This window comes from Odontesthes bonariensis, chromosome 2 (assembly GCF_027942865.1).
Source record: "Odontesthes bonariensis isolate fOdoBon6 chromosome 2, fOdoBon6.hap1, whole genome shotgun sequence".
Lineage (NCBI taxonomy): Eukaryota > Metazoa > Chordata > Actinopteri > Atheriniformes > Atherinopsidae > Odontesthes > Odontesthes bonariensis.
Window position 1 is genome coordinate 39,018,330 of NC_134507.1, and position 22,952 is coordinate 39,041,281.

Sequence of the window (22,952 nt, forward strand, 5' to 3'; positions counted from 1 at the left end):
CTGTAAGGCTTCTCTCCTGTGTGAATACGTTGGTGTTTCTTTAGATCAGATAATCTAGTGAAAGCTGCCCCACACTGAACACAGCTGAAAGGCTTCTCTCCTGAGTGAATACGTTGGTGTGTCTTTAGATTAGCTAATGCAGTGAAAGCTGCCCCACACTGGTCACAGCTGTATGGCTTCTCTCCTGAGTGAATACGTTGGTGTGTCTTTAGATTAGCTAATGCAGTGAAAGCTGCCCCACACTGACCACAGCTGTATGGCTTCTCTCCTGTGTGACTACGTTGGTGTCTCTTTAGAGTAGATAACTGAGTGAAAGCTGCCCCACACTGACCACAGCTGTATGGCTTCTCTCCAGTATGAAGCCTCCGATGATACCTCAGATTTGATCGTTTGATAACTTTCCCACAGTCCTTACAGCAGTGCCATCTGGATCCCTCTTGGGCTCCATGTTTCTGCAATGACAGAGAGGAAGACTTGGATCCTTTTGAAGTTCACACAAAAGATTTATCTACGCTAACCAACATATTCTAACTGGACCTGGACAGACCGAGCCACACAGGTCTCAATATCACAGATCAAACGTGAACGCTGAGGGTGCGTTTATAAGTGCCCTCAGCTATCAGCACTGTGCTCTGATGTGTTCTGCACACGTTCAGCTTTTTAAGCAGTAAACTCTTGCTTTTTGCTCTTTCACTAATTCTTTTTGTCATGATGAAACTCTGAAAAGGAACTTGAGCTACAATATTTCTAAATGATGGAAGGAACCAGAGTCTTGTCCAAGTTGTTCACTTAAACACCATGTAGAGGTTGGGCTGAAAAAGGTTGATGACCGCTGGTTTAAAGGAATAAAAGTAACAGTGGTGGTAATACATGACATTCTTTACACTTAACCTACTTGATGTGGTTCAACACTTTAAGTACCTCGGGGTAATCTTTGATTCTAATCTTAATTTTAAGCAACACGTTAAAAAAGTCACAAATCCAATTAAATTTAACTTATCAAATTTCAAACATGCGAGACCCTTCCTGACTATGGAGTCAGCGAAGACTTCTACGCATGCAGTGATACTTCCTCGTATTTCCTGCTGTTATACAACATGGTCACATACATCAGTGCAAAATCTTGGACTTTGATAGCTATCAGCTGTTTTTGGATGTCTGTCTCATCTTTCAGGTTTCCAAAGGATTAGCCCCTCCACTATTACAGGATTTCATAAAGACAGAATCCTCTAGAGTAAACACCAGAGGTCCGTTTCACGTAGCAGGTTTAGTGAAAACTCTGAGTAGGTTAACCCTGAAATGAGGGAAACCCTGAGTTTTCCGTTTCACAAAGGGAGATAACTCAACCCTTAGAAAGAGGGGTAACTCTAGCCTGTTTCACAAAGAGAGGTAACTTAACCTCACGGTCAGTTACCGGAGTAACAGACTCTCTGAACCTAACCTGGTCGGGACCAGGTTTTATTCAAGAAACCTTGAGTTTCTTTCTGTCTCCGCCCTCTTTCAGCCACACACGCCATTTGATTTCCTCATTCATTCAGTCAGCAGAGCGAGTTCTTCTACTTCTAGAAGTCCATTAGATACAGTAGGAGGCGACTTTTTTCACGAACATGTCCTTTTGACAACAATCCCGTGGATGAAGGTGCAGCATTATTGCGCAGAGAAATAAATATTCGTCGGAGATGGTTATCAGACCGCGCATAGATTTTTGCATTTACAGACAATTATCTTTTTGAGCGGGACCATCAGAATATGTTGGGACAAAAGAAAAAAAAGATATAAAAGACAAATAAATATTTGTATGAATAGGCTTAAAAAAGACATATATCGGCCTATTATATTTTATAAAGGCACTCGTGTGTGGGGGGTGGATTCCCTCCGGGGATTCCCTCAGCTGCCACTGCCCTCCCGTTAGAGGTGGTGGCCACCACCCGTTTTACGGGCATCTGCCTTCTTTCTGTTGGCTCAGTAGAAGTCTGTGTTGGTTTAAATAGGCTTAATTATTTAACAGAACATGATATAGATGATGACTCAAAATTGTCCTTCTGAGTGACTGTGAGTGTGTATGGTTGTTTGTCTCGTTTGTCTCTATGTGGCCCTGTGATGGACTGGCGGCCTGTCCAGGGTGTACCCTGCCTCTTGCCCATTGACCGCTGGGATAGGCTCCAGCCCCCCCGCGACCCGACTGACGGATTCAGCGGTATAGATAATGGATGGATGGATGATATAGATGAGAAGACATAGTTTATGTGTGTGAAAACAGCATTATGTTGGGACTAAAAATAACTGCACAGTCAAATAGCCACTTAATATTTATTTTACAGTGTAAAACATGATCGAAATGAGGTACCTCCATGCCGAGGTCTCACCTGTTTGAACAATGTTTTTATATTTCATCTTAAACTGCTGCCAAGTGCGCTTCTCCCCTGCGGGATTGCACCTAAATGAAATAAATGAATGGGCTACCATTCAAGCAGTTTCCCTGTAATATTATTGTGATTGCAAAGGACTACATTTAAACTTACACTTTTGCAGCAGCAGCGGTGTTGCGCATTAAGATTTCCAATTTGAGGTTAGTGAAAAATATAGCCCCTCCTCTTCCCCGTTGCCAAGGTGACTCGTCGAATCGGGGCTCCATTGATGCTGGCTTTTTAAAGTTGTGGTGCACGCGCTAAACTCAAGGTGAACTTACTCAGAGTTGATTAACCTCACTCAAATCAGCGTTTCTGGAACCGAAAACTCAGAGTTTTCTATCTCAGAGTAGATCAACTCAGAGATCAGGAATAGACTCAGAGTTGGTTGAACCTGCTTTGTGAAACGGACCCCAGAGCACTAGAGGAGACTGATGTGCAATGATGCAGGACTAAGTTTGGCCAAGTGGTGGAGTCCATCAGAGGAACAGTGCTGGAACACACTGCCAACTCGTGTTAGAAACTGGGACAATTCCACCACCTTTAAAAAGACCCTTAAACAGTGGTTGAAAACAGCCAGAGCTGCTCTCATGGGTTACCTCTGCGTCTTTTCTCTTTTGTGTACGGACTCTTAACTTTGATGTGAATCTTTCTAAATATTTTCTGTTTGTTTGTTTTTTAGTTTTTGTCATGGTGTATTGTCTGTATGTTTTTATGATACCTGCCTGAGGACAACGGATGAAATTTAGCAACTGTGCTAACTCCGGCATATTTACATGCCTTGCTGATATGTTGATTAATGTGCAGTGTCAGTGTTTCCCACACATAGACTAATTCGTGGCGGTGCGCCACAGATTCAACACCGGCCGCCACATATTGCATTTCGTTATTATTATTTTTTTTAATGCTGTTTAAAAAATACTCGTATTCGTTAAGCTGCATTTCCTTTCCCTGCTCTCCCTCCGTCTCTGTCAGTCATGCGTCTCTCTCACATAGCCTACACACACACACACAGCCCCTCCCCTCCGTGCACACCGCGTGTGTCTCCATCAGCGAGATCATCCCTGGAAGCATCGCTAGCTTCAGCGTCGCGTTAGATTAGCTCAACCGAAAGAAGACGGCTGGCGAAATTCACCAAAGGTTGGTATTACGTGCACCGTCCTTTATAAAATCACACATTAAAAAGTCCTATAAAAATATTTTATATTTTTAATACAATGTTGTCCCGACCCATAGCAAACAAGCGATTACGCCTTCTTTATAAAGTTAACTAGTCGCAAGTTTGCTGTAAAAAAATAAAAAAAGTAGTTGGGTTGTCGAGGTCAAAACACTAGCAGCTGTGAATCAAATAAAGTAGGTTTTTTAAACTCTTACACTGAATGTTTGCTGCTTCAGTCCAGACGAGTATTGAAAAATATTTTCCGCGATTGAAAAAGAGACGTGCGTGTTGAGGATGAGGAGCAGCCTGAACCGGAGGTATCAGTCTGAAACAGCTGAACAGTCCGACCAGTGTAATTAGCTATGTTATTCATTTGTTTACAATGAAGATGTGAATATTAATACAATAAAGTTCTGTGTGACCAATTATTAACAAAGGAATTATTTTGAAGAATTTTTATTTCTAAACCCCCCCGTGGCCCACCACCACACATTGCCTTCACATCTGTGGGAAACACTGAGTGTCCTAACCAAATAAATAAGAAATAAAATAAAAACCTTCCTCCACACTGACCTGTGGCCCGGTGGACCCAGAGGATGAGCGGGCTCGTTTCCTGGTGGAGGGGTTCTGCTCCTGGTTCAGTTCCTGGTTCTGCTCCTGCTTCAGCTCCTGGTTCTGCTCCTGGTTCTGCTCCTGGTTCTGCACCTGGTTCAGCTCCTGGTTCTGCTCCTGCTTCAGCTCCTGGTTCTGCTCCTGGTTCAGCTCCTGCTTCAGCTCCTGCATCAGCTCCTGGTTCTGCTGCTCCATTCTGGTTCTCCGACTGATGGACTCTGCAACAGTCAGCACATACGATAAGATCCAGCTGTGGCGTGTTAAACCACACCCACTTTTCTTCTTCTCTTGATAACCTTTCTGCACAGTTTTTAACCATCCAGTCACATTCCATTAAACTCATTACTGTGCTTTTTATTTAAATCCCTGTGAACTGTAAAATGCTTCTTTAAAGACCCACTAAGGTCACAGTTCAAAATATTTGTAGCTTTTTGATCAAATTCAGAAAAAAATGTAATAATATACTCTGTAGACCGACACCCACTGTGTGCAATATCCCATAAATCTCATCTGAGTCAGTGGAACACCATCAACTTAAATCATTTTACTACATTAAGACAATGATCCTGTTTGAGGAAAGGGTCCCAATATCATCCCAAAGACTGAGGTTCAGATTCTCTCCGTTTCTAAACCTGTTCTCATTTCCAGAACCTTTTTATCATGTGCTCAGTCCTTGTTGATTCGTGGATAAAAGAAAATATTGGATATGTAAAGGAAAGTGAATAATGAAGCTTTCATGAGACACTTCTGAAGAGGACAGCCAGACTGTCTTTTAATGGGCTTCTGAGTGTAAATCTGAGAAATCACACACTGATACTGAGGAGAACTGGATTTCTACTGCTCTTGTGATACTTTCCTGGATCACCCACAAGTCTTTATAATAATGCTATGACTCCTCTTCACACAACTGGATGCAGATTACTTGGTGCACATTTACGTCATGCTGTTGGGACAGCAAACCCAAACATGACTGTACAGATTAGACTGAAGGACACAGCAGCGAGGCAAACAACCCCCAGCCCTCCCCCCTCACCAGACCCTTTACTCCACATCACCCAAGGTCTCAAAAGGATGTCTCTATCCCAGCCAGGACTCCAGCGACCACCATCAACCGAGAAACGCAGGGCACCCCCTCCTCCTCCTCTTACATCATCTGTCCTGGCAGAGCAGGACACAGGGGGGGGGGGGGGGGGGGGGGGCGGGGTGCAGGATGTTCAAGGAGCAGCCCAGCACCCAGAGTTCAAAACAAAGATAGCACTGTTCAAACCAAAGATAACATGCCATGATGTGTTCAGGGTCCCTGCTATAGAAGTCCGACTTCTGACAGCTGTTCTGAGAACAAGCTGGGGCCCAATAGGATTCCTGTATTAGTTGGTAAAAGAAGGAATCGAAAACAGTCAACCTGCTGGGTGAATTTATCTAATCTGTTAACGGTACCACGTACAACTCAGAATACATCAGAGACCACTGTAAACTCCACAAAGCTAGCCTTACTTAATATTAGATCTCTGTCCAATAAGTCACTGTTAGTTAATGACTTCATAATTTCACACAATTTAGATTTTCTTTTTCTGACAGAAACATGGTTAACAGAGAGCACAAGTGCTACTGTTCTTAATGAAGCAGCTCCCCCAAACTTTAGTTTTATGGATAAATGCCGAAATGGTAGGAAAGGTGGGGGGGGGCTGCCTTATTTAAAGATACATTCCAGTGTAAAGAGATATCATTTGGTGATTTCACTTCTTTTGAGTATCTGAGTTTTATTTTAAAGGGTGTTCCTAAAATTCTGTTCTTAATCATTTACAGATCTCCAGGATACTGTGCAAGTTTTATTGATGATTTTTCTGAATTATTGTCTGTTATTTCGACTGATTTTAACCATTTTATCTTGACCGGGGATTTTAACATTCACATGGATAATATGACGGATGGTACTGCCAAAGAATTTTCTTCTGTGCTGGACATGTTTGGTTTGTGGCAGCATGTAACAGAACCAACGCACCTTCGAGGTCACATTCTGGACCTGCTCATTTCTAAAGGTGTTGATATTTCTTCTGTTGTTGTTACTGATTTGGCCTTGTCTGACTATTTTTGTATTTCATTTGATTTACATATTACTCAGAATGTTCAAACAACCAGCTTCTCAGTTAAGAAGAGGTATATCAATACAAGTGCTCAGTTTAGGGAGGCCATAGTTATGTTACCAACAATGAGCGCAGAGTCGGTTGAAGGAATGCTGGATCATTTTAACTTGAAAATTTTTAATGTAATGGAAGCTGTTGCACCGATAAGAATCAAGAGCACCTTGATCAAACAGAAAACCCCATGGAGAAACACCACTGTGGTCAAAAATCTGAAAAGAGAATGCAGGAAAGCTGAACGTAAATGGAGGAAAACAAAGCTTCAGATTCACTATGAGCTATATAAAGAAAGCCTGCGTAGTTATAACAATGAGCTGTGCAAGGCCAGACAGCTGCATTTATCTGAAATGATTAATAAGAATGTCAACAATTCTCGAACTCTGTTTGCTATGGTTGAAAAACTCACAAATCCTCCTAAACAGTCAAACCCAGACCTCCTCTCCACTGAGAAATGCAACGAATTTGCCCACTTTTTTAGCCAAAAAATCCAAACAATTAGACAAAACATTCACGCAACACAGACAAAAAAGAAAACTAATCTGTGTCTAAAACCTAGAAATAACTCTGATGTTATGTCACAATTTAATATTGTTAATTTAAAAATCCTAGAGGAAACAGTTCGGCAGCTGATATCAACAACTTGTTCTCTGGACATAATACCATCCGACTTTTTAAAAACTGTTTTTACCTCAGTAGAAAGTGATCTCCTATGAATAGTTAACAGCTCACTGGCATCAAGCATTTTTCCCAAGTCACTAAAGACAGCTGCCATTAAGCCACTCCTAAAGAAGAGAACTCTAGACGCTTCTATGATGAACAACTACAGACCTGTCTCTAACCTCTCTTTTATATCCAAGATTATTGAGAAAGTTGTATTTAACCAGCTCAACGACTTTCTGAATGAAAGTGGAAGTCTTAATAACTTTCAATCAGGCTTCAGACGTCATCACAGCACTGAAACAGCTCTGGTCAAAGTGTTAAACGACATTAGGTTGAATACTGATTCTGGTAATGTTTCAGTCCTGGTTCTGTTGGACCTCAGCACTGCGTTTGATACTGTAGATCACAGAATCCTGTTGCACAGGCTGGAAAACTGGGTTGGACTTTCTGGAGCGGTCCTTAACTGGTTCAGGTCCTACTTAGAAGGCCGGAGTTATTTTGTTACAATTGGCAGCTATGAATCTGAGCGAGTGGCCATGACTTGTGGAGTCCCCCAGGGGTCAATTCTTGGACCTCTTCTGTTTAACTTGTATATGCTCCCTTTGGGTCAGATATTGCAGAATTTTAACATCAATTATCACAGTTATGCAGACGATACATAACTTTATGTGTCTCTGTCACCAGACGACTGCAGCCCAGCTGACGTTCTGTGTCAGTGTCTGGAGGAAGTAAACACCTGGATGAGAGATAATTTTCTACAATTAAATGAAGACAAAACTGAGATCATTCTGTTTGGTAGCAAAGAGAAGAGGGTCAGCGTTGGTACATATCTTGAGACTCGGGACCTTACAATCACTGATCAAGTTGGTAACCTCGGAGTGTTGATAGACTCAGATCTGACTTTCAGCAGCCACATCAAAGCTGTCACCAAGGCAGCTTTTTACCACCTCAGAAATATCAACAGAATTAAAGGTTTCCTCTCCCAAAAAGACCAGGAGAAACTCATCCATGCATTCATATCCAGTAGACTTGATTACTGTAATGCTCTTTTAACTGGACTTCCCAAAAAGAGCATTAAACATCTGCAGCTCATCCAGAACGCTGCTGCCAGAGTTTTAACCCGGACTAAGAGATCTGAACACATCACACCAGTTTTAAAATCTTTACACTGGCTTCCAGTCAGTCACAGAATAGATTTTAAAAGCCTGCTGATGGTTTACAAATCCCAGGATGGTTTAGGCCCAAAATACATCTGTGATATGTTCAGAGAATATGAACCCAGCAGAGCTCTTAGATCCAAGGACTCAGGTCAGCTGGTCCAGTCCAGAGTCCAAACTAAACATGGAGAAGCAGCATTTAGCTGTTATGCTGCAAATAAGTGGAACAAACTGCCAGTGGAGATTAAACTTTCACCAAATGGAGACATTTTTAAATCCAGGTTAAAAACATTTCTTTTCTCATGTGTCTATGCATGAAATATCTTTTAACTTATCTAGACTGTTGCCTGATTTTAAATTCATTTAAATGATTTTATTTGTTTCTCTTTATATTATTTTATGTATTTTTAATGCTTCTTGCACTCCCTGCTGCAATGCTTTTATTTTATGTAAAGCACTTTGAACTGTTTGTACATGAAATGTGCTATACAGATAAATTTGATTTGATTTGACAACTTAAACTCTTAATGTAATTAAAGTATTTATATTGACCATAATTAAGTCCTATTTTAAGATCTAATCATGAAATATGGCATATTGTGTACGTTAAACACATCAAACACATCGCTGCACACTTCTATCAAAAAGCCAAATGATACTCAGATAAGTCTGGAAAGAACCATTCTACATTTTACATTGATCATCAAACTTTTTAAATCACAAAAGATTTCAGCAAAACTACAGAAAGAAGTCAAGAAAACTGCAGCTTTAGTGGAAAATGTGACAGGATGGTCAAAAACTGCCCCAAAAGGTTAAAAAAGAGGAAGAAAAGGGCCCAGAAGTATGTTTCACACACAGCTAAAAGGATAAAGCTCCATCTTATTTGGCGGTTAACTGTTAACGATCGTTAGCATTAGCATTAGCGGGACGTGCTAACTGTGAATAGCAGCTAGGTTACCATATTTGAACTTTTTACTCTCTGCTGCATGTCTGACTGCCCGTGTCCAGGAGCAGGAATCAAACCAATGACACAGAGCACTTTGAAGACATTTCTGCTAACGTCTGACCGCTAAATTCATTCTTTTTCTGGACTCACCTACTTGTAGCTTTCTGTTGCTATGTTCATAAGTATAGAATGGCTAGATGTCTCGTCCGCGTTGCTGGGCAACGGAGTGGAACGTCCGCAGATGGCCGCCATCTTACCACAGGCAGCTCTCTCTCAGACAACATTGTGTTGATGGTGAAACATTCAAGACATAACTTGCTTAATTTTCAAACGTTTAGCTTATTATAAACATCAAAGTAGTAAGCTAATTATCACACTACAGACGAAGTCCATATTTATTTTTTTTAATAAAAACGTAAATATTTCACGTTTATTTGCCCCTTGACTTAACTTTATTTATCCCTTGGGATGACTCCCTCAGGGAAATTCAAGTCCCCAGTAGCTCCAAACACACACATAGGATCTCTATAAATCTAAAATACAGTATAATATAGAATAATCAATATAATATATAATTAATATAGAATAATCTAAAACAAAGTGTTTTAGATTATTCTAGTTAAATAAAATAAGTTATAGCACTATGGTTGAGTTATTGGCCATATTGCACTACACTTGTGTTAATTACACATTGTATGCACATAGTCTGACCATAAATAGATAAGATATAGCATGCGGATGTGGGCCACTTAAGGCAACAATGTAGGCATTCTAGAATGCGCCGCTGAGGGTGGCAGCTCGTTGGAGTAGCTCTGTACCTCACATTGAGATTTTTTCTTTTTTCTAAATTTCATTCCTGTTTTTTCTTGGAAGAAATTGCATTTTTTGGACAACTGTTCCTTCCTGCCTTGGATGCTGTGCAGCTGGATTGATTTTTCCCAATACTTTTGTATATTTTGTTCTTTTGTTATGATGCATAACCATAGCAACAGGGTGGTTTACAACAGGGAGCCGCTGATTAACATTGGAAAAGCAGAAATAATTCGACAACTGAAGCCAGAAATCCCACTGGAATTGAAAAGGAGGCGTCGTGGATGCGGAGCAGGAGCAAAGGGGAGAGAAAGAAAGAAGAAGATCAAACCACCTCTGCCATCCGTCATCATGGGAAATGTAAGATCGTTAGCTAACAAGTTGGATGAACTTCTAGCCTTGACAAGGACTCAGCAAGAATATCGGGAATGTAGCATTATGTGTTTTACTGAGACATGGCTGCAGGATCATATCCCCGACTCCAGCGTCTCTCTGCCGGGCTTCCTGACTGTACGAGCAGATCGAGATTTAAAGAGTAGCAGGAAAAGGAAAGGGGGTGGATTGGCAGTGCTTGTCAACAACAGATGGTGTCACCCAGGACATGTTACTGTGAAGAGTCGTCTCTGCAGTCCTGACATTGAACTATTGGCAGTAAGTTTTCGTCCATATTATTTGCCAAGAGAGTTCACCAGTGTTATTTTGGTGGCTGTTTACATCCACCCTCAGCTGTTGCCGACACTGCATGTGATGTCATCAGTTCTGTTGTTGCTCAGATACAGACACAACACCCCAATTCTTTTGTGGCAATATCTGGTGATTTTAATCATGTCTCACTCTCTGCTACACTGCCAACTTTTCAACAGTTTGTCAGCTGCTCTACCAGAGAAAACTAGACATTGGATTTGTTTTACACAAATGTCAAGGATTCATACATTTCCAAATCAAGACCTCCCCTGGGTAAATCAGATTACAACCTTGTTTTTCTCTGTTCAGCATATAAACCCCTTGTCCATAGGCTACCTGTCACAAAAAGGAATGTTAGAAAGTGGTCACATGAAGCTGAAGAAGCCTTACAGGGTTGTTTTGATGCAACCGATTGGATTTCTCTTTGTAAGCCACATGGAGAGGACATTAATGCCATGACTGAGTGTGTGACTGACTATATAAACTTCTGTGTGGACAACACCATCCCCACCAGAACAGTGAGATGCTTCCCTAATAACAAACCCTGGATCACCAGTGAGCTAAAGGAACTATTGAACAAGAAAAAAAGAGCCTTTAGGGAGCGAGACAGGGAGTTACTGAGGAGTATACAGAAGCAGCTCAAAGTCAAGATCAGAGAGAGCAAGGAGGTGTATAGAAAGAAGCTTGAGAGTAAACTGCAGAGGAACAATATCAGAGATGTGTGGTCAGGAATGAAGAAGATCACAGGCCTCAAGCAGAGGGAGGATCGGATGGATGGAAGTCTGGACAGAGCAAATGAACTGAACACATTCTTCAACAGGTTCAGTTCAGGAACAAGCTCACCATCCTCCCCTCCTGTTCCCAGCCAAAGAGACATCCCACCCTCCTCTGACCCACAGCTTTCCTGTAACATCTCCACCTCCACCTTAGTCATGGATTCTTCTGCTTCCACTAGTTTGTCTTCAACCCAATCAGGAGATTCTGCTGTCCCCTTTGCCTCCCCCTCCCACTTTTCTGTTTCTAGAAGTCAGGTGAAGAGGCAGTTGGAGAGACTGAACCGGAAAAAGGCTGCAGGTCCAGATGGTGTCAGCCCCCGAGTCCTGAAAGCCTGTGCTGAACAGCTCTGTGGGATTCTGCAACACCTTTTCAACTTTAGCTTGACCCAAGAGAAGGTACCACTGTTGTGGAAGACATCCTGTCTGGTTCCGGTACCAAAGAAAACTCACCCTTCATACATCAATGACTACAGACCTGTTGCCCTGACATCCCACATCATGAAGGTCCTGGAAAGACTCCTGTTGACCCACCTGTGTAAGCAAACCAGCACATATCAGGACCCCCTGCAGTTTGCTTATCGCCATGGAGTTGGAGTTGAAGACGCTATCATACACCTGCTTCAACAAACCCACTGTCATCTGGACAAAGCAGGCAGCACTGTGAGGATCATGTTCTTTGATTTCTCCAGTGTATTTAACACAATTCAATCTGATCTGCTTTGTCTGAAACTCCAGAAGACTCAGGTGGAGGCCTCAACAATCACCTGGATTAATGACTACCTGACAAACAGACCACAGTTTGTCAGACTGAAGAATTGTGTGTCTAACCAGGTGATCAGCAGCACAGGAGCACCACAGGGGACTGTACTCTCACCATTCCTTTTCACTCTGTACACTTCAGACTTCCAGTACAAGTCAGAGTCCTGTCATCTACAGAAATATTCAGATGACTCTGCAGTTGTCGGGTGTATCACAGATGGACAAGAAGCTGAGTACAGAGAGCTGGTGGACCGCTTTGTGGCATGGTGTGGGAACAATCATCTCATCTTGAATGTCAACAAAACAAAGGAGATGATTGTAGATTTCAGGAGAAACAGGGTCAGATCAAACCCTGTTTCCATTATGGGAGAAGAAGTCAAAGTCAAACCTGGAAGCACCATCTGCTTGCAGTATCTTTCTTTTCTGATATTTTACCTGCGTAGAAGTAAAGGTACTGTTGTAAAATTCCAGTCCATTCAAATTCAGCACATCACATTTATGGACACCTCGGACAAGCTGTGGAACTAAATTGAAAACATACAGAAACAGTGCATATATGTATATACTTTGAAGAATATCAAAGAAGGAATGTCACCTACTTACAGAATTGTGAGCATATCAATCAATTCCACCTTTGCTAATAAAGACATGAGTTTAACTTCTTTCACGCACCCAAGATACACACAACACTAACTGAAAGAATAAAGTTATATCCTCTCTGTTTTTTGTTTATAACCATCCAAAAAAGACCTAGTAGCGGTCAATTTCTAGTTCATGCTGGCGGCCACAGACTGCAGTGACAACAAAGTGAACAGTAGTTACATTCTAAACAGAAACGTGGACAAAGAAACACTTTTCCAGTTTGCTTCGGCATCTTAGTTACAGAAGCATGACCAAGATGCATGAGTTGCCGTCCTCTCATTCACTTCCACAGGCTGCTTGGTTACCACTGTCTGCTTATCTAATTTTGGTGACTGAAAAGTGGATGAAAAAGATTTTATGATTGAAACATGGTTTACATGAAGAAGAAATAATGCGTAAACTGCTTAGGGGTAAATGTAGTCTCAATTTAGATGAGGACAGATATTTATGCCTGGATGAGGTACGATACTAGATGTATCGTTGAAATCATGTCAAGGGCTCATTAATCCAAAAAAAGTTGCAGTCATGGGAATGTGTTGGTGATGGACAAGAGGCTGAGTACTGTGAACTGGTCGTCCCATACATGGCATGGAAACAATTAGTTTCTCTTGAATGTCCGAGCCAGTGGCTCAAAGAAACTGAACTAACTAATAAAGAAGACTGACTTTGTGCTGGGTACTGCCCTGGAGCTGGTTGTGCACAGGAGAATGTTGCAAAAGCTGCTCAACATAAAGAACAACGCTACACGCTCTCTTCATAGTAATTAAAGAGTCACGTGTGTTCTGTCAGAGGCTTCTTCAGCTTTGCTGCAACATGGAACGATAGGGGCGGTGTTTCCTGCCAACAGCAATAATTCCATGCAATGAAACAACAACATTAGAATTTCACTCTTGTGTTGATAAAATATCATTTCATTCTATTCTATTTCATTCTATTGCATTCCATTCCATTTCAATACAAAACTGGGTAGCCAGGAGGAAACTGCACAAAGGACTGATAGAAAGCTGGAAGTTTGAATACAACTGGGGATGATCAGGTACGTGGATGCAAGCATGCTGATTTCAGAACATGTAAAAAGTGAGGGAAGCGGCACCTGGGGACAGGGGAAGGAGACAAGGACAATGAAGACCTCTTTTAGGTGGAAAATAGCAAGACAGAAGAAAAAGAATAAAAGTTCATGACCAAATAGATGAGATGATAAGCCACCTGTATCCTAACATGGTACGGTCAGAATGATCACAGATTGAATGGCTTTTGTACAAGAAAAGCCACTTTCAGTCACCTTCAGACAGAAATACTAATACGACACGGCAGGGCCGTATTAAGTCAATGTGGTGCCCCTGGGCACTAAACCTCAAGTGCCCCTCGGCTACATTTTCAAACGTATTCATTCAAAATCAGTAACAATTAAAGCAGCATCTAGGGGTGTGTTCAAAATATCGATACGGGGATACATCGTCGTGGGCCTCTTCACGATGCGTGTATCGATACGGAGGCGCCAGTATCGATACTTCACGTGCAACAAATAATTAGTCCCTACCGCTAATCAAATCCATGAAACTGCATGACAGTTGCTCCTTGCTATGCGCATTTCGGCCACACACGGCGGTAGCGCTGTAGAACTAGGCGGCAGCGCTGCTGACAATAGAAGAAGTGTGGCCTCCAGCCGCTTCAGTCAAACAAAAGTAGTCTAATGGAGGAAGGCGGTGGGAAAAAAATATTTTCGGCCCCAGCAAAGTTGAAAGCTCGCGTTTGGGAGAATTTTGGATTTCACAAATGTGAAAAAAACAAAGAGCTGGACATGACACACGCTGTCTGCAAACACTGCAGGCAAAAAGTGAAGGACTCTGGGAACACAACGAACCTCCAGCTGCACATGACGAGGCATCACCCTAGCATCTCGGAAACTCCGGTAAATGCTACAGCCACAGGGGCACAAGCTAGTCTGAAGGCGGGGTTTCAAGCTAAATTCCCCTTAAGTTCACCAAAGTCGAAGAAAATTACCGAAGCTCTGTTGTCATACATATGCAAAGACTTGCGTCCGTACAGCTCCGTTGAGAACAAAGGCTTCCGGGCGCTAATCGCAGAATGTGAACCTCGCTACACTATGCCGACTCGTCGCTTCATCACTGAAACCGCTGTGCCTCGCCTGTATGATGAGGTAAAACGACACGTTATCGATTCCATTTCAGAAGCAAGCAGAATAGCCATTACGTGTGACGGGTGGACGTCGAGGGCAACCCAGTCATATGTTACGCTGACATGCCACTTCATTTCTGAAAATTGGGAAATGCTTTCATACGTTCTGCAAACCAGAGTGCTTTTCGGGAGCCACAGCGGGCAGAATCTGGGCGAGTTGCTGCTCGAAGTCTTTGAGGAGTGGGGGCTTACATCTAAAGAACCAGTGTTAGTTACTGACAACGCCTCAAATATGGTCATTGCAGCAGAGCATGCCAAACTGCTTCACGTGCGATGCTTCGTACATACACTGAATTTGGCTGCCCATCGTGCCCTGAAGACCACAGCAGTTGGGAGGCTGTTAGGAAAGATTCGCCACATAGTGACGTTTTTCAGAAAGAGTGCGCTGGCCAGCCAAGTTATAAAGGAAAAACAAAAGCTCCTCAACCTTCCCACGCACAAACTCATGAATGACGTCCCAACCAGGTGGAACAGCGCGTTCGACATGGTCGAGCGCTTCCTGGAGCAGCAGCCCGCAATCTGTGCCACATTGCTGTCAGCTGAAGTGCGCAAGAATGCCAAGGATCTGTGGACGATGTCAGAAACCGACCTTACCAATGCTGAAGATCTTGCGAAAACCCTGCGCCACCTCAAAGTGGCAACACTCGTGATGTCAGAAGAAAAAACGCCCACCGTCTCAATAATTGCCCCGTTACAGGCACAGCTGTGTCAGAGCAATGCTGAGCAACCTGATGACTCTGGCATCGTTAAAGAAGCCAAAAGAGCACTGGCACAAGACCTGGGGAAGAGGTATTCCAACAAATCCTTCCTCCAGATGGCTTCAGCTCTGGACCCCCGCTTCAAAGCACTGCCCTTCCTCATAGAGGGGGAAAGAGATGACATCTTTGCAGCATTGGGACGAGAGGCAGCTGAATTATCAGAGGTTCGTCTTTTTTACATAATAATAATAACAATAATAATTACAATGATAATAATAATGATAATAACAGTATAATTACTTAATTATGATTAAGTCTAATTACTATACTAACAGTAATAAGAACTTTTTTTCCTGCTGCTTTTGAAATGAAGTATACTGTCTATCTACTATCACTACTACTAACAAACACCAATATATTAAAATGCAATATTAAAATGCAATATTGACGAAGTGATGTAGACCCAAACCACATCTTTGTAATGTTTGTTGGATGTTTTTTTCTTCTTTTTTTTGTATTTCAGAGAAAGGCTACTGAGGAGGAGGGTGACCATGAGCCTGCTGCTGAAGGAGAGCATGAAGGTCCAACACAACCTCCACCCTGTAAAAAGAGCTGTGCTCTTTCTGATTTATTTGTAGAGACATTCTCACCAGAGTTAGAGCAGGCCAGTCAAGCCAGTCCCATTACACAGGCAATGATCGAGGTAAACGCATACAGAGCCACTGAACCATTAGCGCTTTCAGCTGACCCACTGACTTGGTGGAGAAATCATGAAGGTGTGTTTCCACTTCTTTCCAAACTGGCAAGAAACACACTCTGTGTGCCTGGAACAAGCGTAGCAGCAGAGCGAATATTCTCAACTGCTGGTGACATAGTTACAGCTGAGAGAAGTGTTATCAAACCAGCCCATGTAGACCAGCTTTTGTTTTTGAACAAAAACTTGAAAATGTACCAGAGGAAGTAGGTTGGTATTAATATGAGGAGTACAGCCTTGTTCTTGTGCAGGCTATGTTTTCTATCTTAAAGTTTTATGTTTCTCAAAACTTGAAATATGTTTTGCACTACAGTCTTGTTACAGCCATGTTTCAAGTTAACCATTTTCAAAGGCAGCTGTATTTTTGCACAACAGCCCTGTTTTTGTCCATGTTTTAAGTTTTAAGTTTATCACAAGCAGAAACAATCAATATTTTACCCTATAGTCTTGTTAAGGTCATGTTTTAAGTTCATCACAAGCAATCATTATTTTGCCCTGCAGTCTTGTTAAGGCTAGGTTTTAAGTTTTCTTTTACCAAAGGCAGCTTTATTTTGTACTACATGCTTGTTAAAATCAATCTCTTTTTGCACTATGGTCTTATAAGGGCTATGTCTTAAGTTTTCTTGTTTCAAAGGCAGCTATATTTTGTACCACAGGCCTGTTAAGGTCATTTGTCTAAGCTCTCTAAGGTTTTACTTGTATCAAAAGAAATCTCTTCACACTACGGCCTTGTAAAGGCTATGTTTTAAGTTTACTTATTTTTAAGGCAGCTTTATTTCTGCACCACTTCCTTGTAAATGTGTTTATTACATGCACTAATAGAGAGTACTTGTTGGTCTAAAGCAAAATAAAAAAAACTATATTTGGTTACATATGTCTGTTTCTTTGTACAGCGTCTTCTTAGTTCCTGTGCCTGCCTGCATACTTTGACCCATCATCCAGGGGATGGTATAATTTGAAAGCAGAGTCTCTGTAAAATTCCACATGAGGTGACATATGTTATGATGTACGGTCAAGGAGTTACAGGCTAAAATTTCATCTTATAAGCCTAAAATATCGGGATACGTATCGTATACGTACGTATCGCATGAATCGGGATACGTATCGTATCGCCACCCCTGTATCGGGATGTGTATCGTATCGCGAGGTGGTTGGCGATACCCACCCCTAGCAGCATCCATTTATATACAGTATGTAGGATTATACAAATATCTCCATTGAAAACCAATCAATTCAATATCAATCCAAACAGCATCCATATATTAAAATGTACAGATTCAAAATGTGTATCAATTCAAAGAGTATTTGTCTATATTGAAATATATTATCAATTCAAAGAGCATCCTCCTATGCAGCACTAACAACACTCCTATTATCCAGGGGGACGTCATTGCCACAGCCGTCCCAGAGCACCATAAGTTGTCTCCCCAGAATGCCAAACCACGCACACTTAAAAACTTAATCAGGGTGCACTGTAAGCCCGAACAGTACTACCAACTCATAACTATTACTGGCAACTAAATCAAAGTGGGCTAATTAGTTCACCCGACACTGAAACATTAAGTATTCTCAACGATTAATATCGTTTTGATTTCACAGGGCTTAGTATGTCTAAGTGAACACTATCAATTAACTTGAAAAGTCTTAGTTAACATGCGTGCGTGAGGGGACGTGACGTCTGACGTCACTACATCCAACTGTTCAAGGCACGCATCAAGAAAATTCAAGATGGCTGGACCTTAGCGAGGGACGCAACGGAGCCAAGAAAGGAGAAAAAACATTTATTTTTATCAAAAAACCTGCACAACAACGCACAATTTTTCGCCGTGCTGTTGCAAAATTATATTTTATCCGTGTTTTGTGTTCCGGGGGACCCCGACTTCAGGGTTTGAACGTTTCGCGCGCATATGGTGAGTAACGTAATGTTACAAAAGTTTGGCAAAAGTTCAATAGCCTACATATACCGGTAGTTATATTTAGCTAGACGCAGTGAATGTTTGTAATGAAGTTGCATGCTACGATTCTAGACATATTTCTAACTGGTTTAAACTAACTACTTTGTAATTATCGGCAGTGTTGCTACTAGGCCTAGGTCGCTAACGTTACTTCTTTACTGTTAACAACGTAACGTTAAGGGCAGTGGTAAGAGCCGATGATACCCTAGTCCCTCATGCAGTTTACCGTTTGTCTCTATCATAAATGGTTCAGAAGTTGTTTAATGTTGTGCACGTCTACAGGATTAAAAATTGCAAGTCAACTTTAATCATCATTTACGTGCCTTTTCTCAATATTATGGACTATGAAACTTTTGGAGATTGTTTTTGAATGTCATTTCTGTGAAATTAGGAAAAAAAATTTTTATTTTTTATTATTATTTTTTTTTAATTGGTTTTCCACGATATCAGCTGATTATTTAAAATAGAACTTTGCGACTTCTGACTCATTTCGCTGGAGCGGGTCACATATGTTGAGAAGGGTTGTCTTAAAGGAGTTGCCCTCACCATTGACAAAGCAATACACTACATAATCATTTAACTATTTGTGCTCTCTGTTATGTTATAGTACCATAGAGCGGTTGGAGAAGATTGCCATTCTGAGAAACGGTGTTGGTGAATTTGGTGAGTATGTGTTATTTAAAAACACCATTTGGTTATGACGTTCAGCATGATTTAGAAATAAACTACATTTGTTTATTCTCTCCCTTCAGGATTTGTGTGACCTCTTTTGCTTGCCCCAGTTCAAGGTAAATTGATTGGAAGTGCAAGTTGTGCTCTGTATCTTTGGACATACGTGCAAAGTTATTTAGGCATTATCAGTTGCACCATAACCACTTCTCAAGAGTTAGCCCTCTACCATGTTTGTACAGTGACTGCATTTGTACTTTCCAGTCATTTAATGCAGTTAAAGCTCATTTGTCACGGTGTCATAGTGATACAGGCAGAATAAATGTGACTGATGGTTCACAGTCAGGAAGTGCATTTCTTACATGTCACTTGTGTGGCACCAAGCAGACATTTTCTGAGGCATCACTATTTTCTCATTTAAGGGGTCATTTAAGAAATCACGAGGTGGTAGTATGCCCATACAGTAACTGCAGTTTTCGCACTAAGTTGGCCAGATCTGGTTGTGCAGAAGTCTCCATCAATGCAGGCAAGAGGAGCCGAACCAACCCTGAAAATGATTATCCTCATTCCAACATCAAAAGAGCCAGAAGAGCCGAGGTGAATTTTCTGCCTAACTTCCCCAGAGGAGAGAATGAGGCAACCTTGGAGGAAATGAGAGCACAAATCAAACAGGAGACTGAAAAGACTGAGAGAGACCAGGTACTGATAGAAAAGCTTATGCAGACAACCTTTGCTCTACGCCGCCAATACATTGTTCAAGGAAGTCCACGGGTTCGGGAATTGCTAGATAACTGGCCGGGCCTGCGAATGCAGTCACAGGTAAATATATAGTATTTAATAAAAGTTATTGATATTTAACATTTCATGTAGAAAATCCCTGACAACTCACCCTTTTTTTTTTTTTACACCTAAATATTTATTTGTGTACAGGTGTTTGCAGAGTTCCATCGCATTACAAATGTGAATCTACGCAACCAGTTTTACTGTGAACTTGACCGATACACACCAAAAATAGTTGCACTGTATCAACAGAAGTCCTCAAGGACTGGAAAGGGAGCAGAAGCACTGCGAGAGATGCTAAGAATTTATGACTTGGAGGTAAGTTTATGTTTGACTTTTCCATGGGGACAATGCTGATCATATAATGTGTTATCATTACAGATTTCATATGCCTTGATAGTCAGTCATCCTGCTGAATCATAGATAGATTACTATTTTTAACATAACTAAAGCATTACATTGTTATACCAGGGACTGGGCTTGCTGGCAAAATATTTCTATAAAGGTTTTTTTCTTTTTTCTCAATCTAGGAAGAACATGACATCAACATGCGACGGAGTCTGGCTCTTCGTGCACTTCCAGTGTATCTCCAGCAGGATGACACTGAATTCTTCAAAACCTGTAACGTAAGTATTGGGGTTTCAGACGAGTATCTGCCAGTCACACACAACACACACACACACACACACACACACACACACAAACATCTGCATCCAGAGCTATGCTTCACTCTCGCACACACAGTGACTGATCTCTCTGTGCTTGGCTTGACTCTAGCTCACGTTGCTCTCTTCAGTACTCCTTAGGTTTTCTTCAGCTAGCCTCTATCTCGGTTTCTATGATATTTAAAGTTACTTAGGCTTCAATCTGCCTCCTCATGCTCCACTCCAATATCATATTTCTACATCATTATATATATATATTACGTGAAGTGAGGAAAACTTTTACTTCATGGGGTCATTTTGAGTTTCTACAACCTAATGAGTGATTATACTTTTTTTTTTTAATGTTGATCACCCTGCTAATGATCTATAGGATTGGTTTTCCCTTTCAACATGTGTAAATAGATAGTAGCAACCAATTCTTGTGAAGGTGATCCATGCATGTAGCCATGGAACTGAACCCTCCACTGTATCTAGACTATAAGATGACAGACTGAGACCCAGCATCTGATAAAATGACAGTTTCAGTCTGATGTGGAGAGGAGGAATAAGAAGAAGAAGGAGAGATGGGAAGAGGAGAAGAGGAATAAGGAGGAGAGGAAAAAGGGGAAGGGAACAATGATATTTAAAGTCACTTGGTGAACTTGTTAAGGAAGGAATAATATATTTTGGCTCTTCAAACAAGGATTGTGTCACATCCTTCTGGATTGGTCATTATAATTAATTTTCTTGTGTTTTGCAGGGTGTAGATGAGATGGAGACCACTGACACACCGCTAGCGCTTGTCTCTGTGGTCCCTGACTCCACGGGTCCCATCAGCTTCAGCCCTGAGAACATATCCATTGTGATAGAGGATGAAGTTGTTATGAGCCAGCTTCCCAGGTTGGCTGATGCATTTGTGGTGCTGCTTGGTTTAATCTATGCATTACACTTAGATTATCCAAAGTAACTCACTCACACATTCACATTCATCCAGAAAGTGCTGATGTGTCTGGATGATAACAAACCAATGAAACCATGCATATTCTCCCTGAAAAATGATTTGTTAAAGGAATGAACAAGCTGAGAAATGTGAATTCATGTCAGCAACGTTATTACAGCCATGTTCTATTGTTAATTCTTAGATTTGTCTGATATTGTAGACTGTTCAAATGTTGAAAGCACTTTTGTGTATGCCTAGTGGGCTTTTTATAATTTTAGAATGAGGTGAATTTTTTGTTTATTTTATTGTACTGCCTCCTTGACCTCATTGATCAGTATGCCCACATTTTAAATGGCAATTCAGTTATTTATTTATATTATATTTTCTTTTAATCTTTTTTTATTTGGTATGTTTGTCATTTTCCACATTTGTACAGATTTAGATGTCTATGCTGCTACTTTTATAAGATATTTTTTTATTATAGTTTGAGAAAATACAGTGCAGAGAAGGGGAAGTTTGTTCATCCCCAATGATTCAAAATGGGCTGCTAAAATATATATATTTGAAAAAAAAAAAAAAAGGTTCGACGCCAGGTGTTGCACTTAAAGCGATACTCCGGAGTAGATTCAACCTGGGGTCATTTGAACCGTGACATCCAGCCAAGTAGCCCACCCGCAGTTTTTCCAATCTTGGCTGAACATCAGCTGAGTTACTGAGTTATCCCGAATAGCTTCGTACAAGCGCTAATGGACCCTGGTCCGTATCTCCAAATTTACCACACTAAAATCACATGCCATGACACCAAACTTCTACAGTAGTACAAATATGGTCTGTACTCACCAAACGATGCATTTGGAAGTTTGAAAATAGTCCAGGAGTTTATTATTATCAACACAAGCCTGATGGCTTCTCTGCTGCTAAAGCTGCGTCGACGTCACTTCCTCATCTTACTTTGAAGCTCCCAGCTCTCTGAAGTGACGTCGATGCAGCTTTAGCAGTAGAGAAGCTATCAGGCTTGTGTTGATAATAATAAACTCCTGGACTATTTTCAAACTTCCAAATGCATCGTTTTGTGAGTACAGACCATATTTGTACTACTGTAGAAGTTTGGTGTCATGGCATGTGATTTTAGTGTGGTAATTTTGGAGATACTGCCAGGGTCCATTAGCGCTTGTACGAAGCTATTCGGGATAACTCAGTAACTCAGCTGATGTTCAGCCAAGATTGGAAAAACTGCGGGTGGGCTACTTGGCTGGATGTCACGGTTCAAATGACCCCAGGGTGAATCTACTCCGGAGTATCACTTTAAATGTTATTTGACATTTCACAGTTTTACTAAGCCTGATATATTGTTCTGAAAAGAAAAAAATATTAAAATGTAACAGTTGTTAATGCCTTTTTTTAGAGGCTGGTTTTAAGGTGCTGTTTTATACCATAATAAATTGGAATTCTGACAGTAACACTTTAGTCAAGAACCTTTTATTGCATGGATGATGTTTCTCTTGCACAATCATACATGGTTACAGTTCTACAGTTATATGTACACAACTATAAATGCA

The 22,952-nt window shown here is 41.2% G+C and overlaps 1 protein-coding gene across 1 annotated transcript; it reads left to right on the forward strand.

Annotated features, from left to right (window-relative positions):
* The first annotated feature begins 18,143 nt into the window (after positions 1-18,143).
* Positions 18,144-22,020, forward strand: LOC142400686 (uncharacterized). Its single transcript, XM_075485792.1, has 6 exons — positions 18,144-18,315; positions 18,968-19,148; positions 19,452-19,848; positions 19,960-20,127; positions 20,340-20,435; positions 21,214-22,020. Exons 2-6 carry the CDS (start codon positions 19,030-19,032, stop codon positions 21,418-21,420), a joined length of 987 nt encoding a protein of 328 aa, XP_075341907.1. The 5' UTR covers positions 18,144-18,315; positions 18,968-19,029; the 3' UTR covers positions 21,421-22,020.
* The last annotated feature ends 932 nt before the right edge of the window (positions 22,021-22,952 follow it).